The sequence below is a fragment of the Triturus cristatus genome, chromosome 4_1 (assembly GCF_964204655.1).
Source record: "Triturus cristatus chromosome 4_1, aTriCri1.1, whole genome shotgun sequence".
Taxonomy (NCBI): domain Eukaryota; kingdom Metazoa; phylum Chordata; class Amphibia; order Caudata; family Salamandridae; genus Triturus; species Triturus cristatus.
This window is the reverse complement of record NC_140585.1, coordinates 973780458-973796606: the sequence shown is the minus strand read 5'-3', so window position 1 is coordinate 973796606 and position 16149 is coordinate 973780458. Positions and strand designations below refer to the sequence as shown.

The 16149-nt window shown below is 43.3% G+C and overlaps 1 protein-coding gene across 5 annotated transcripts in view; it reads right to left on the bottom strand.

The window, feature by feature from the left end:
• The window catches only part of OSBPL8 (oxysterol binding protein like 8), a 939874-nt gene that overhangs the window by 71202 nt on the left and 852523 nt on the right, over positions 1 to 16149 (bottom strand). For all 5 annotated transcript variants that reach the window (XM_085653858.1, XM_085653857.1, XM_085653859.1 and 2 more), the window contains 3 exons: positions 13586 to 13675; positions 10922 to 11058; positions 2035 to 2220 (listed from right to left, as the gene is read on the bottom strand). In XM_085653858.1, coding sequence (XP_085509984.1) covers positions 2035 to 2220; positions 10922 to 11058; positions 13586 to 13675 — 413 coding nt within the window. The remainder of the gene's footprint in view (positions 1 to 2034; positions 2221 to 10921; positions 11059 to 13585; positions 13676 to 16149) is intronic.

Below are 16149 nucleotides of genomic sequence, written 5' to 3'. Positions count from 1 at the left end.
GATTTCTACAATTCACACATTAAATTATTACTGAGCCATCACACTAGCAAACATACGATTTAAAGGTAGCACAGTGAATGCTACCTGTGACCAGCAGATTATACACTGAGCTAAGCAGAAGGTTTTTAACCACCCAATCCATTTCAGAGGCTTGCTGAATGCATAGCATGCAACAACAGGTGCCTTAAAGCTGCAGCCTCCTTAAAATGCAGGCTATATGTAACCAAAGATGTCACGAGTTTAGATATCTCGCAGGCCAGACTCAGACCGCTATCCTTCTCAAGTTAGTAACAGTACAGTCTTTTATTTACAGGACTTAGAAACTGAAGATGCCTGGTATTATGTGCTATCTAAACAAGTAAATTGCCTTCAACCCATATGACTCTGCTCCTCAATGTTACCATTTCTTCCACCAGCCATTATATGCCTTGCACAGGTTCATTCTCCAATTTGCCGGTTCCAAGAGCAAATGTTATCCATGTCCAGCACTGACCACGGCTCTCACGTGGTCATGGCACATTAAAGGGAACACATGGACAGACTCTTAGAAGCATGGCTGGGTTAGATTCTTCTCTTAGATGCAAAAATTCAGATTTGTGGTGAGAGATGAGCCATGGTTTGTTCAAGTGAATGCTACCGACAGCTTGCAATCTTGACAAACAATGAAGATGGGAAAGTGGTGGTTTCTCAAGGAGTTCCACAGGTATATGAGGACCAGGAGGCCTAAAGCTAGAAGTGGATTTAGAGATGTGAACTGAAAAGCGACTGATTCCCCTTCCAACATATCTGGAAGGATATTGGAGATGATTAGCAGACCGAGGTGACAGGTCAGGAGGGAGAACCAGCAAAGATTATTTTACAGGGCAGGTAGCAGGAAAGAGATTTGTACGACATGCACATTATTTATTATACGTTGGATTCTGGCACCTAAAGGGTGTGTGCTCATAGGACAGAGTGCAAGGGATTCCTTTAAGATGCACCAGAAGGTGGTGAGCTGCATTTTGGACTTTCTGAAGTCACTCTAGCATTCACCAAAGACAATATATGGGTGCATTCTATTTTATAAGGCGAGGACTAATGTTGCATTCAACTCAGGGATTTGTATTTATCAGGAACCAGTATCCTCACCCAATGGGAAGAATTACCTGAAGATGCCCCTCAAGGAGCAAAGAATTTGGAGCTGTACCTAAGTTGAGGACTTTGAACATGTCTAATATACATTTTTAAGTGCTTAAAGTACTTTGTTGTCCAGGTTCCTGTCTGGAAAGGAAACGCTGTTAAAGTTATAAATCACAGCGTGATCCCATGCAGGATAAGTAGAGTTTGTATCAGTTTTCTCCCTGTTTCCCTTCATTGCTATTTTGATGCACAGACAAAACCAAGGACTACAAGCCGGAGCTAAAACACTGACTCAAGTAATATCAAGGTGTAAGCTGAGCCATTACTGGCTCATTAAGTATCTGCCAACCTTGTTTCCGTGCTCATCAGCGAGTTCCTATAACTATCCTTGGCAGATGAGACTGCCGAAAAGTCCCAAAACAGCAAAAGAGTTCATGCATTCGTCTCAGACAGGATTTTTCAACGTGTAAAAAGAGTCCCTAGTATATGACAAATGTGACATCTTGATTTTATTCAAGTGAGCGCTTACCACCAAACGTTGCAGTCCTTGAAGTAAACTTTATACCACTGAAAGTAAGCATTTGCAAGGCAACAGCTAAGGAGATAAACAAGTCGAGAAGCAGGAAAAAACTAACAAAAAAAACCATAATTTCTTGAACACTTGAGATCAAAAGTGAAAAGAGTACATTAGGAAAGGTACTCGCACACCAAAACTTAAAATGAAAATCTTCAGTTCCTGATCTCGCCACAAGGTGGAAGTGTTCTCAATAGGATAGAAATTTGAAGGCTGTAGGCACACATTTGACTCGTATGAAGTTGGAAAAACTTATTAGCACGCATGGATTACAGAGGCGTATAATTATTTTGCAATTTCTTCACTGTTTTAAACAACAGATAAACGTTTTCATTACTTACTCTGCATATTTGTATTGCCACTCTCCCGTGATTAGGTCTTGTTCGAATAACTTGCATATCCACTCCTCGCCTTTCGCTTTCCTCTCTTTGGCAGCTTTTCTTTGAGCCTCCTCCAGGACAAACTTCTCCTGAGTAGCATCAGTTTGGTCTTTGTTGTTTATGGCTCGGGTCACGTTTTGCCATAGCCTTTTAAAAGGATGAATGTTATTTTATTAGAAATGTTGGGCACACTACGAACTACATGCAATGCACAGTTATGCTAGGGAGGGGAAAAATTTGCTTTGACCAGTTAAATGCCAGCAGTCGACGCGCTACTTGAAAGAAGCAACAATATGGAATTTATCACATGATACTAGTAGAAAAAATGTGTTTTAATATCATATAATGCTTTATGTCGGAGTCTAATCAGAATGGCGTTCACAACGTTATCGCTGCGACTGGAGGAACAGTCAAGGGATATAAAAAAAAATCTTATAGCATCTTTTTCTATTTTTCCATTTCCCGGAGGAACAGACATCTATTCTAGTCCTTTAAATGTAACCTTCTTATTTAGCTCCTACTTGGGGAGCAAGTCCAAAAAAAAGATAGTGGAGGGGATTAATCAGAATAAGCAAAGTGCCACGACTGCACATGACGTCACAGGACGGGACGTATGTAAGCCCCACATCCTTCCGTTTAAAAGGGATGAACTTTTTCCCCTTCCTTGCTTGCAATGGCCGCCTCCTTTCACAGTTACCCAAACTTAAAGACTGCTGCCTCAGAGGTGACAGGCACCTTTTTGAAGAGGTTAAACACATGCATTATTTTTTTTCGACAGGTTTTTGTCTGCCTTGAGGCGAATTAGGAGGTGGTCGGAATGCTCCAAATAACCCTGAGCCACATGGCTACAACTGTACAGGGTAAACACTTTAACACCTGAAAAACTAAAGATTCATCCCAAGTCCAGCAGTTTCAAAATGGCCCCATATATTTTATGCTTCGTTTTTATGGCTCAATAACCGTGACTCATATTGAAATCATCACTGCATTGATTTATTTCCGCGGTCCAGCGAATGATTTACTGAACCGACGTCAACAGCAAGGCAATATTTCTTAATTGTGAATCACAAGTGTGTAAAATTATATTCAACACCTGCCTTAGTGATAGAGAGTAAAGGAAACTGAGCCTTTCTTACATAGCGTGTCCGAGAAAGTCGTAGGAAAAACAGGAGATAGGAAAAGGAGGGACATGACTAACCCTGGGCGGACAACTACGCTAGCGAAGTTTACGTAGTTTGCGCTACTTCACGCTACGCGAATTGCACGTAGCACAGTGCAAAATCGCGTAGCGTAGTTGGCATTTTTTGCTCGCTCGCAGTCCTCAACGTCAACTTGGCGACCGCGAGCGAGCAAAATGACATCCCAGCGAGACTTTTTCCTCGTTCCCGATCAGCAACATCAAGTTGCCGATCGCGAGCGTGGAAAATAAACCTCCCGGCGAGATTCTCAACGCGGGGAGGTCAGGTTTCTCATTGCGAGTGGTCACGTTTGCCCGCGACCGCTCGCGATGAGGAACTACCATTCCGCGTTGAGAAAGCTGCCGCTCAAGTAAAAATCTTCTTGAGCTGCAGAAAACGACAGCTCGCACTGTGCAAGATGCCGTTTTCAATGATTGCAAAGTGCGGAAAAGCATCCCGCACTGTGCAATCATCGTGAACAGCCCACATTTCGCAGTTCGCGTAGTGCTAAGTGCACTTCACGTAGCTACGCGCAGCGCTACTATGCAAACTACGCCCATGGTTAGACATGACCTGAGAGAAGGCTGGGTTTGAGGGAGGTCGAGGCCCAAGAGAAGGGTGGGGGGGGGGTGGGGGGGGGGAGGGAGGAGGATGCCTCAGAAGGTTTAATGAGGAAAAACTGGGCTAGAGAGAACGGAAGGCGTGTGTGAGGGGAGGAGGTTTTAGTGAGAGGTAGGTAAGAAAAAGTAGATGTCAGTGAGTGTGAGACCAACGGTAAGAGGAGTGCGTGAGACTGAAGAATCTCGTAAGGATGTGACAAAAAATGATAAAAGATGGACAAAAGGACGGTTTGAGAGAAGTGACAGCGGAGAAGAGACGGATGTGTGTAGGTAGTGATGGTAGTGGAACGCGTGACAAGAAGAGAGATCAGGGTGTCAGAAAGTGGTCAGATATGGAGTGATGCATGAGACGGATACGTGGAAGGGCAATTTTTGGGGAATGGAATAACGGGTGTATGCCTAGTGGTCCTCCTTCAGGGAGCTGCATGCTAGCAATGCAAGTAGCCACTGTTATGGCACGACTATTAGAGGGGTCTGGAGACAGTACGGTGCTTTTTTGAAGGAGGGCAAAAACCACTGCACTTGCCCAAGGTAAAGAGGGAACTAGAAGAAGGAGATAGGGGCACACGAGAAGAGCCTGAAAAATAAGAGCAAAAAAGAGAGAAGAGTGAGACAGTAAATGTAGAAGCATGATTCAAAGTTAGAAAAGGAGGCGCCAGAAAGGGGAGTGTGTGGAGAGGAGGATAAAGGGAGAGGCTAAAAAGAAAAAGTTAAATTAAACTAAAGGAAGAAATGAACATAGAAACAAGGAGGTGAATAGGAGTGCGAGAGAGGGCCAGAGGGAGAGGCTCGGAGGAGGAGAAAGATTTTGTTCTAAATTGGTCCTGCTGAGCACTGGTCTCTTCTCTGGTCCCTTTTACACACTGAGTAAGCAGTGGAGGTTTCTGCAAATGTATAGCATCTACATCATCTTGTCAAATGTGAATTTAGCACGTAAATACATTTGTGTGCATCCCTATCACCAAAATAGTTTTGGCTGATGCATGTCACTGTTGAGGTACTTTAACTTGGTAAATCTCTACGCAGGGCCTGTACTGTTGGCTGACATGGTCAGAGCTGACGGGGCAGGGGCAAGAGCTGCCGAGTATAGTAGCAGAAAAAGGACAGAGATGTAGGAAAAATGTCAGAGGGAGAGAGGCAAAAAAAGAGGGAGAGAGGCAAAGAGAATGAAAGACTAGGAAAGCGAAAGCATAAAACGTAAGGAGGGGTGAAAAAGGAAAAAGGAAGAAAATGGGCAAGAAGCAATTGAGGGTGAGGGGTAGTAAGGATACAAGGAAAGAGAGAGGACTGGTGGAAAGAAGACTTCAAGGAAAGAAGGATGGGTGAATGGATGGGAGAGCGAAGGATAGAAGGATGAAGGTAGGATGTAATTTTCTGGCTACTTCCATAATGCACTCTGAACTAATATCCTGGTACAACCGCAAGCACTGGGCTTTCATTTCATACCTTGCATCAACCTGAAACATGCATCACTATGAACAGACAGTTTATTTTAAGAGGTATATTATTGGCCGGTACTTGGATTTATGTCAAGCAGAAGCCATCTAAAAATACAGTTGTTATGATGAGTGTCTATTGTGTGAGACACTGCTGCAGAATTAGAATGAGGCGCATGGGGATAAAAGCCAGGAGGAGTCCCAGGGATGCATGCACGCACATGGACATGGACATCTGTGAGGCGTGAGGCTGGCCACAAACCTGTAGAACCCCCATCTATGAACTCTGACTTCTCAGATAGGGCTCATCTCTTTTACGTCCAACCGGTGGGCATCTCTTGCTCCCTCAGACTCTGGTTGCTCTGGTGTAGGAAGATGGACGGTATCATCGACAATCTAGGGACTGTGCAGAGCTTTCCGCTGCTCGGAGGGCTCTTCATCAAAGACCCACTCCCAGTCATATTCTATTGATTGCCATATATGCATTAACAGAGGCTGCTAAATGAAATCATTGTTTCTGCATCCTTGAAGTTAGGTTGACCTCTTAGGCTTTACGTAGTGCACTGCCATCCACACACTGGTGTTTGCACACTCCAACCAAGCCTCGGGGTGTGATGTGAGTGTAGAGAATGAATGCAGTGTGCGCGAGAGGCACAATGCTGCAGGCCTGGCAGGAGTCACATGAAGGGACAGGAGATTTCAAGAGTGGCAGCAGCAGTACTGCGTGATATAATAAATCAAGTGTTGCATTAGGTGACATCAGCATGACCACCAGGTTATGCCAACAGCAGGAGTTACAGGCATTGCCAGCAGGACTTGCAGTTAGAGAAACCAAAGTCTCTCTGACAACAGGGTAAATGAAACCAGAAGCGAAAGAGAATGAAAAAGAGTACATTTTCTGTGACCAATGGAAGCTTGCACGCCACAGTGAATGCTGCAATGACAGAGTGAAAGTAGCTGCAGCCCTCACACACTCACTCATTCATCTACCTCCATGTATGAGTGAACTAAACACCATGTGTTTCCTAAATGACACTGTTGTGTGTACGTTTTCTGTTATCAACAGAAGCTTGCAGTGATGCTGCTGTGCAAGACCGGCTCTGCAGCAAAACTAACAGCAACGTGGATGCCTTCTGTGAGAAAGGAAATCCATTTTTGCTGCTGGCATAATGTACCTATTCTGCGAGAAAGGGGCGTTTGTACAACTGCTGCCTGATTTACTGCGTCCTGGTAAAGGAGGGAACCTTGCACTTTTGCTGCCAATCTATAAGGCCTTCATTACGAGTGGAGGAATTTCAACCAAGAGTGATAACGAGTGAAATTCCAGCATCTGCAATGCCACGTGCTTCTGGACCCGATAAGTCCAGAGACGCCGGCTCTCTGCTGGTGCGGGTATAGAGGCTGCGCACACCCAGACCGTGCTTCAGACAGGTACAAGCCTTTTCATGTCGTACCTTTCACATACACTGCACACTGCCCACAGGGGTACTTTGGGCCTACCTTAACATGTAATAAAAGGGAAGGTCAGAGCTTGGCAAGTGGGTGCACTTGCCAAGTCGAAATGGCAGTCACAACTGCATGCCAAAAATGCAGTAGAAGAACCCTTTGAAAGGTGCTCGAGTGGGTGACACAATCAGCGCTGCAGGCCCACTAGCAGCATTCGAGTTTCAGGCCCTGGCACGCTCAGTGCACTTTACTAGGGACTCACCAGTAAATCCAAAATAACAATCATGGAAACACCAATCCATAATACAATTTACCAGAAGAGCATATGCACTTTTGCACTGAATAGCAGTGGTAAAGTGCCCAGAGTCCTAAAACCAACAAAAACAGGGTCAAAAATCGGAGGCCAAAAAGCAAAAAGTCTGGGGGTAAACCTGCTGAAAAAGCCAACTCTAACAATACTGATAGAACAAGTCAATCAGTCGAGTCCAACAGCTCCTGTCTCTAACACCCATGAACATACTCCCGAAAAAAGGGAAAGTTTTTAAGAATACAGATTGCTTGGACACAGAGGCTGCAGGGGTGTTGGTGCCACAGCCCAAGCTGCAAAAACAGCCACTCCCGTGATAAGGCTTTGTTGGCACTGTGCCTGAAAAGGCACACATTATGAAAACAAACGTGCTAGTATCAAAGATCGCACCAGTAATAAGTTTCATACTAAAAGGGACACCTTTAATTCTTCCTCCACCCAAGAGGAGGCAGCATCCCCCCATTCAAATTAGTGGGTGGATTCCATCCACCAGGGGTCCACCCCTGACTTGTGCCTTGCTCCTAACCTTTGCTGAGGACATTAATCCTTTAATACCCAGCAGTCCAGTTTAGTTCTCGGTGGCAGCAACTGCACTAGAGGGCTGATGCTTCTGTACGTCAAATCAAGTTCCTTTTCTTTCTTCGTTTTACCTGTCTACTCTATTTTGTGTGTTTTGGGAAGAGCTTTTGCTTCTGTAGGCCTGGTTTAATCTTTGTCGCTATGCTTGAAGAGTTGGTAATTGTATTCTGCCACTTATATTAGGTGCACAATCTGCTTTGTAGGATGTCATGGTGTTGCTTTGCAGGGCTATGCACAAATATTTGCATGCCAAAATGGTCTTAATTCTAGTTTTTTATAAGAAACGGGCATGACTACAATCGAACTAAGCATATGTCAACTGAATAAAAATTAAATTTATGAAAAATGTAAAGGCTTGTATTGGGTCTTGTGAACTGCGTTTTCTTTGTTATGTTTTGGACCTCATTGAGGGATCTTGGTCAAGCTGTAGCATTACACTTGATTTCCTTGCAGTCTTCAGTTGTGTTGATTTACAAGTGTTTGTGCAGAAGTATCTCCTGTTTTGGTGACTGAGCTGTTCATGCACAGAGCCAACTGTCACAGTGTTGCTGCTCTTGGGCAAAGGAGATACCTACCTGTAACTACAGTTCTCCAGCTTTGCTATCTTTCATAGATTCACATGCTTGTTTAATTTCCCCACATCAGACTGCGAACAGTCAGTCGTCAATACTAACACAGCAGTAGTCAAATGTAGTAACTGTCAGACCTCGATCAGGCAGTGGGGGTGGTCACAGGGGAAGACAGGAGCTACTGGGCTTGAACCTGGGTGTTTGAGGTAGTATACCTCAGGGGTCCATCCTATTATGGCTCTGCAAACTGGGAAACCTTTTCCACACTTGACTCTTAGAGTAGCAAGGGCAAGCGGTCACAAGTTCTGAGGTTGAAAATGTTGGGGACTATGTCAGAACTCAACAATCAACCCACAGATGCAATCTCAATGTGCAGCCCAGTGATTGTCTTTAAGACAAGAAAGTATTATTTTTCCCGTGGAATCCTATTTCCTACCTTCTTTACCTGTAGGTGCAGTGCATGGCGAGAACTGATTTCTCAACCTGCGCTATGCTGCTGATATGACTGACTCAGTGTGAAGGTGATTAAAAATGCATCCCGCTGCATCTTATGTGGCTTTGTATTTCCTCTCAATCTTTGAAAGATTTATTGATGCAGTCGCCGGATTCTGCATCATCAATAAACCTTACCACTGGTGCTCTAATATGGGTATTGACCTTGTGCATTTCTCTCTAAAATCAAACAAAAACATGATTTATCTGCCACAGAAACCGTCACTCTAAAACATTCCAAAACTTCTTTATTAGGGAATGAAATCTGCCTACGTCATCCTGGGCTAAAATACATGTAATGGTTTCTGGACTAGCATCCTTAGGTGTGTTGAATTGATTCCATTCTGAATCATTCTTTGGAGTCTCTGGGCAGCTTTGCGTATCCTTATCATCGTCTATGCTATTGAAGGATTAATCCAATTGAATCTCCTGATCATCATCAACCTCATCCGGTATTTTCTCCACCAGAACTCATTCATAGAATGGTGCTGCTTGTTTTGACATTTTACCGGCTTTAAAATTGTTATCTTAGGTGTTGCATTATTATCCATTTCACCATGCAGTTTATTGTAAATATCAGCCAGCCACCATATTCTGTAATGACGTAAACATTTAACAAGACACTTGTATCAACCTGTCTTACATTTCTTCTTGACCATGTCTTGGTTGATTACTGGAATATTGCTCATCCGCAGCAATGCACAGTATGTGCATACCATCTGTCTCTTCCTCCTCATCGCTGTCATCACTCAATAGACCTCACAGACCTCAATATCATCTAAATCAGTTACTGGAGCTCCCTGAGGCCTCTCTTGAGTAATAATTTGAGTGGTGGTTTTAGTAGCACAGGTGACATCAACATTGTCTCTTGTATCTCCTCAAAACTTTCATGCACCTTACTTGTTGCCTATGTTTGTCACTGCCAATGCTGGTTTGTCACTAATTCTATTTACACTTGCCAATGCTTGTTTATTATGCTTATTTTTAAATTTGACTTTGCCAAAGCTTGTTTGCTGTCACACCTTTTTAGGTCTCGCCTGAACCAGCGCGCATACATGGGATTTGTGGTAACACTGCCAGAAGTAGTCTTTTACCTCTATATCTAAATTCCATGTAATACAACTACTTCTCGCACTATCATAAACAAGCGTCTTTTTCTCTGTTGGCTCTTTCTGGAATGGTTTAATACAACAGCTCCTTTGTTCCAGCATCCACAATTTTTAAGCAAAACAGCAGAATGTGTGACACTTACAATTTGAGTAGGATATATGAGATTTGATTCTCCCTTAACCGTTTTTTTTTTTTTTTACCAATTCCTATTCTCCTGTATCAAATTGTTTTGAGGAGCTCTGCTCAAATTCACGCTCAGTCGTTTTGTATTTATGTTTAAAATTCTCACTGACACATTCATCCACGCTAGAGTGAGATTTCAAACCCTTCTCAGCCAAATGTTGACCAGAGAAAGCAGCCCAACTGGGAGCAAGATTGCATCTCCTCCTCTCAGTAAAAAGAAAGGCGAGAAACCCGTGGTGGAATGGGGTGTGCTCAGATGGCTCCAAACCTTCTTACGCAAATACGTGCGTACATGTAGATTGGAAGCGAATGCGGTTTGAATTCCTTCTTTTGAAGAATTTATTGTATCTCTCTACTAATCCATTGGCCGCTGGAAAGTAAAGTAGTGTTCTTTCTTGCTTAATCTCATATTTTCCCAGAAATTATAGAATTGTTTTGGACACGTAATGAGTGCCATTGTCAGAAACGAGTATTTATCGAATTCTCTCATTAATGAACACTTTCTCTAAGAAGTCAATAACTGCCTTAGTCTCGCCTTTGGGACCGTATAAGTGTTTAGCCATGCAACAGTTGATGTTGTTGCACCAAGGATATTGTGCTGCATAACTAAATACTTATAAGGTCCCAAAGGTGAGACCTATTGGCTATGCCAATGCTTGTTGTTTTTGGCAGTATTTGTTTCCTCTTTTCTGCCGTCCACAATGACAGCTGCTCGTGGACGTCATTATTCTCTCCATGGAAGTAGGCTTTGCACTTTGCCTCACTGCTGACGGCATGTTCCTCGTCGGCGAAGGCATCAAAAAAGGTATGTTTTTATCCAAAAGTCACTGAGTACTGATCTGGTATCATTTACCCCATACTACAGACACTTTAGGTAATTCGATGAATAATTATATTGCCGTAAAAACGTAACTTATTAGGCACTTACCTTTCAGATTCAAAGTCTCCTTGCTCATCAAACTGAACTGTACACCTGTTTAAACGACGTTGTCTTATGTCTGAGGTAGGATTCCAAAATGTTTCTGAAACATCAGTCTTTTTGTCATGGATAACAACCTCACTGTCCTGCAAACAAAAATAAAAGTGGTCAAAAAAGGAACTGCATGTATATCTTTTACTATGTGTAGACAGAGCATAATTTGAAACCGATTCTCAATTGTTAACAATATTAGAATGCTAGTTTTCAAATTGCTTAACCAGGTATTACTTTAATGTTACTGCAAGGTTCTCCAATCATAACCCATTCTACAGTCATTTCCGCTAACTAATGTTGAAATATAAATGCATAAGCCCAGTGGTGATTAAAGAATTCCTTACAAGGTAAATTGCTGGACAAAGATGGCAGATCAATAAAGGTGAAGGGCCTGAATATGTTTGACATTATGTGCAGCAGAACATAATGCTAAGATATCTCAGGCTGGATAATAAAAAATAATATTTATGAAAACGGGGTCTATTTGGTAAAGAGGCAAGCTGAAAATACTCCTCAACCTGGGCACTGATCTAGAGTGACTTGCAGAAACGCCAATAAGAGAATAGCATTAATGAACCAATATAACGAGCCATAAACACACCACCAATAACTAATAAAAATAAGGCGGGAACTAAAAAATGGAAAGCAAGCATCAGTGGCATTGAATTAAGGGTTGTCATGACTGCAGATTGCATTAGAGATCAGAGCTAAAAGAAGAAAACTATGGAATCCATAAATTAAATTATGCAAAATATTCACTAGTTGTGCCTGGAACAAGAATTATGCACAGAGTGTGGACCATGAAGCCCAACAATGGGCCTAATACAGTCCATGTCGGAGGTCAATTTCAGGGAACATACTCGGAACTGTGATTAGTAAAATATTAGGAAAGAGGTAAACTTCATGTTTTCACAGCTTCTAGTGTGAAATAAAGTAGAATGAAGCCTAACTGCCCCATAGGTATCTAGTTAGTGGCAGAGAGCCAGTACAATTTGCTAACTGTGAAACTGTAACTGTAAGCTATAATTGAAAATTGCTCAATTAAATCCATCTTAACTATATCATAGCACAAGAAAAACCAGTGGTAATCTGCCACCATTTTGATGGGAACAGTGGTTTGTGAGTCCCAGTGGTGTAACAAAGGCCCCCACAGAGGTGGTGGCCCTCAAGACAGTACTCTGCCTGAAAGCTCCTGCATGAGCCCGGAGGGGGGCTCCTCCATGTACTTTGCAGGGACACCCCTCAAGTTTCTTTATGCCACTTGTGAGTCTCCAGAGATACACAAGAGACATTGAATTTCCAACAGCCACGCTATACTTGGCTGAATTCAACAGACAACAAATATTTATGGTCACATAGGGTGCATGTCCATATTGTTTTTCAGGCTCCTGGAAAAGACTACAATGCCATGATGAGGCCAATCAATGAACACGAAACATAGCACAACAGTCTTTTAAGTAACGGTACAGAAGCGATATTAGGAGAAAGGCCGGTTCAGTGCCTAAACCAAGCCACCCTCTAGCATAACAGTATGGAACAAAGCCACCTCCACCCATCATAAAAAACACTGTCTGTTGTGTCAAAGTCCACCAGACAATTACAGTGCTTCTCAATTTCCTCAGAGGCACCTATGCAAGGAAAGGGCTGCCAAGTAGGTAGAAGTAGATCTATCTGGCACACAACAGAGAATTAGGGTCAGAGATAGAAGTATATTTAGGACTGGAGTCTGGAGACAGAGATCAAATACTTAAGGAAAAGGACTAGGAGCGTGTCAGGATTAAGGATGCTAAAGAAGCACTTAGGGTGTGGTATTCTCCACAGGAAAAGGGGCTATGGTTGAAATTCTTGTGTGAAAAGCAAACTATACTTTCACTGGGAATCAAAGCATCCATGCAACAAAACAAGCCTGTGGAAAATGACCCTACGAGCATGCAGAAAGGGAGCAGACGACGTGCCGTGCTACATGCAGCAAAGCTGGATCATCGCAGGCTTAGGCTCAGTACAGGAATCCATTGAATACAAGATGCTTAGACGGTTTCATTTCCCCTGAATGTGGCTCAGTAGAGATACTCTTGCCTAAGTACAGACCGTACATAAATGAAGTTGCTGCGTAACTTAAAAATGAAATCCATGTGCCAGTATCCAAATTTATTTCAATTAACTCGTGTTTGATGCAAGTTCAGGCAATGTGTAGCCATGCACACAAAGAAGCACTGGTTGCCAGCTGAGGGAGGCTCCCTTCCTTGTATGTTTAAAAGCAGGTTTTACAGCTTTCCTCCCATTTATCAAGGACCATCCCACCCGAGGTTTACCAAGTGCGTTTTACAGTCCTCAAGATGGCGTCATGCCCTTTAAGCACTACATAAAGCTGTTTACAGAGCTACACCATTACACACCCATGTGAATATTTTAAGATGTGTTCTGTTTAATAAAAGCCCCACAACTTGCCAAAGTGCTGCAATTTTGCTCTGGCTTGCTTTTTTCACCTGTGCGCCAGCAAACGCAACTGACCCATGAAATGGAGACATCTTTTTCGACTGTGTTTGCTTTACATTAATGAAGCTACTAATGGCATTTTCGCAAGATTGCTCGTAGGTTGCAAATACAATTTGTACTCACCCAGTGGCCTTCCAGCGTAGCCAACACTTCCTTGCCGAGTTTTATCTTCCCTGATATTTGATTAACACTGTCATCACTGCCTAAAAATGGCTGTGAAGGAAAGAAGGGCAAGTATGAGAAAAGTAAAACCGGTAGTACAAATTATAACAGCACCTACGTTTAAGACAAATGAAATGGACATCCACACAAAATTATATGAAAACACCCATGACTGAGGCAAGTCAATTTGATTTCTTCGCACATAAATATAACGAGGACATATTGATAAGTGACATCACCTGCTCTGTCATGATGTGCAACTCAAAACCTACGGTATGTACTGATGCATTACGCCAGAAGAAAAAGTCTGCAGCAGCTGGAAACAGAACTTTCAAATCCTACCCCAGACAGCATCGGAGGTCTAAAGGCACATAACTTTGCAATTCAATCAATCAATCATATACTTTATTCGATAAAAAATTTTCATCATAAAAGTGAGTATACAATAATCATGACCTGTGTGAACACACACTACAAAATACAATATGAATCATTAAAATTTGTTCAACATAAGCATCATAATAGATCACAATACAAGAGGTACATTTAAAATACACCGAATTTACTCCACATTAACAACATAACTACACATTCCCCCTGCTATATAAATAAATATCTGGGGCCACTAACCCAGCCCTGGGGCCATTCCTTCGTTTAGACGCTCCAGCCTACGGGGTAAGTTGGAGCTTAAGTCTCCTCATACGGATCACCCAAGCACTTCCAATAAATTTGGCAACACCACATACCAATGAGGGAGAGGATGTGTCAGTACAGAGAACTCGCAGGGCCATTACATGGCATCGAAGGCCCAGGCCCTTGCATAAGGGTTTTAGCCATATCCTCCTAGGCACCTTGTAAGCCGGACAAGCAAACATAAGGTGCGCCACAGACTCAATGGGGGATGCACAACACGGACACGCCTTTGTTGGACTACCTTTAGGGTTCCACCCAAAGGTAAGAACATTAACAGGAAGTATTCCAAACCTGACTTTTAAATATAATGATCTATCTAGGGGTTTCTCGATATAATCAAGAAATGGTTCAAATGAACTTAACCCCTTAAATTCTAGGAAGCGCTCAGTAGAAGAACCCCCAACACCTCTACGGGAAGTCTCCTGCTGGACCCACTCCCAATACAGCTTCTTGATAATTAGTTTAGGTGGGGGGGATTGGCTCTTCCAAAGATCACTTAGGCCTATATATCCAACCAACTGCCTCAGATTACTCAGCCACTTAATCCTGTTACCTTTATCTAACAAGATAAGTTCGTCCAATGCAGCTGCGTAGTTCTTGAGCTCCTCAGTCCTTCTTAGTCGTACCCAAAAAAGTAGAGGGCGAAGGCGCACTATTTCTTTAAGCGGGCGCCTGCCCATATCTAAACGTAATGGTGTCAATGGGGTAGAAACAGGTAAGGCAACCAAGTCTCTCAAGAACTTATTTTCTGAGGCAATTAAATCCGGGAGGTTCTCGAACCCCCAGAGTTCAGAACCATACAGGGCAGTTGGCAATATTTGGCCTTCATAGATTGCTAGGGCCGGGGCCACAGGTTTACTCACAGACCCCCTATGCTCGCGCTTTACCGCCCCTGCAACTCTTTTAAAATTTAATAACATTTTAGCCAGGTGGTCATTCCAGCGCATCCGGTTATTCACCCTAACACCCAAGTAGTCAAAGGACTCCACCATCTCCAGAGACTCCCCGTTAAGCGAAAAGTTATTATGAAACCTTTTGTAAGGGGAAAGGGCCATAAGTTTGGTTTTCGAGGTGTTAATTGTAAGACCCCTGTCATTACAAAATTCACTGAAGCGGTGCAATAGTTTTTGGAGGCCTACTGGGGTTTTCGAAATCAGAATGGTATCGTCCGCGAAGAGGAGAGTTGGTGTTTTTTCCCCAGCCAGGGATGGCGCATCCGCCGACTCGTCCCTCAGATGGTCCACCACACCGTTCACAAAAAGGGAAAAAAGGGTCGGCGCCATGACACATCCCTGGCGGACTCCCCTTCTCACGGGCACCCTCTTGGTCAATTGGCCTTGGGTACCCCATCTGATTCTGGCATAATTACCTTCATGGAGTTTAACTAGAAGGTCCAGAAGGTAACCCGGCAAGCACATCTCCTCCAAAATATCCCACAGCCTAGCTCGGGGGACCAGGTCGAACGCCATCCGGAGATCTATAAACGCCAGGTAGAGACTACCATGGTTGATTGTCACAGTTTTCCAATAGATCGCAAAAAAGCGGAAGACCTGGTCCATCGTACCTACTTTTTTCCGAAACCGGCCTGGAAATGGGAGAGGACCTGCTCCTCCTCCATCCAAGCACCAACTCGCAAGATGATGACCCTGCCAACCACTTTCTGAATCACATCTATCAAACTGATTGGTCTGTAGTTGGCAGGGTCATCCCTGTCACCCTTTTTATAAACCGTAATCACCTCAGCCCCCTTCCACGAGTCAGGGACAGGATGACCCTTGGAAATTAGGTTCATTATTAATGCAATAAGTGTGGCCCATGCTGTGGGTTCTTTC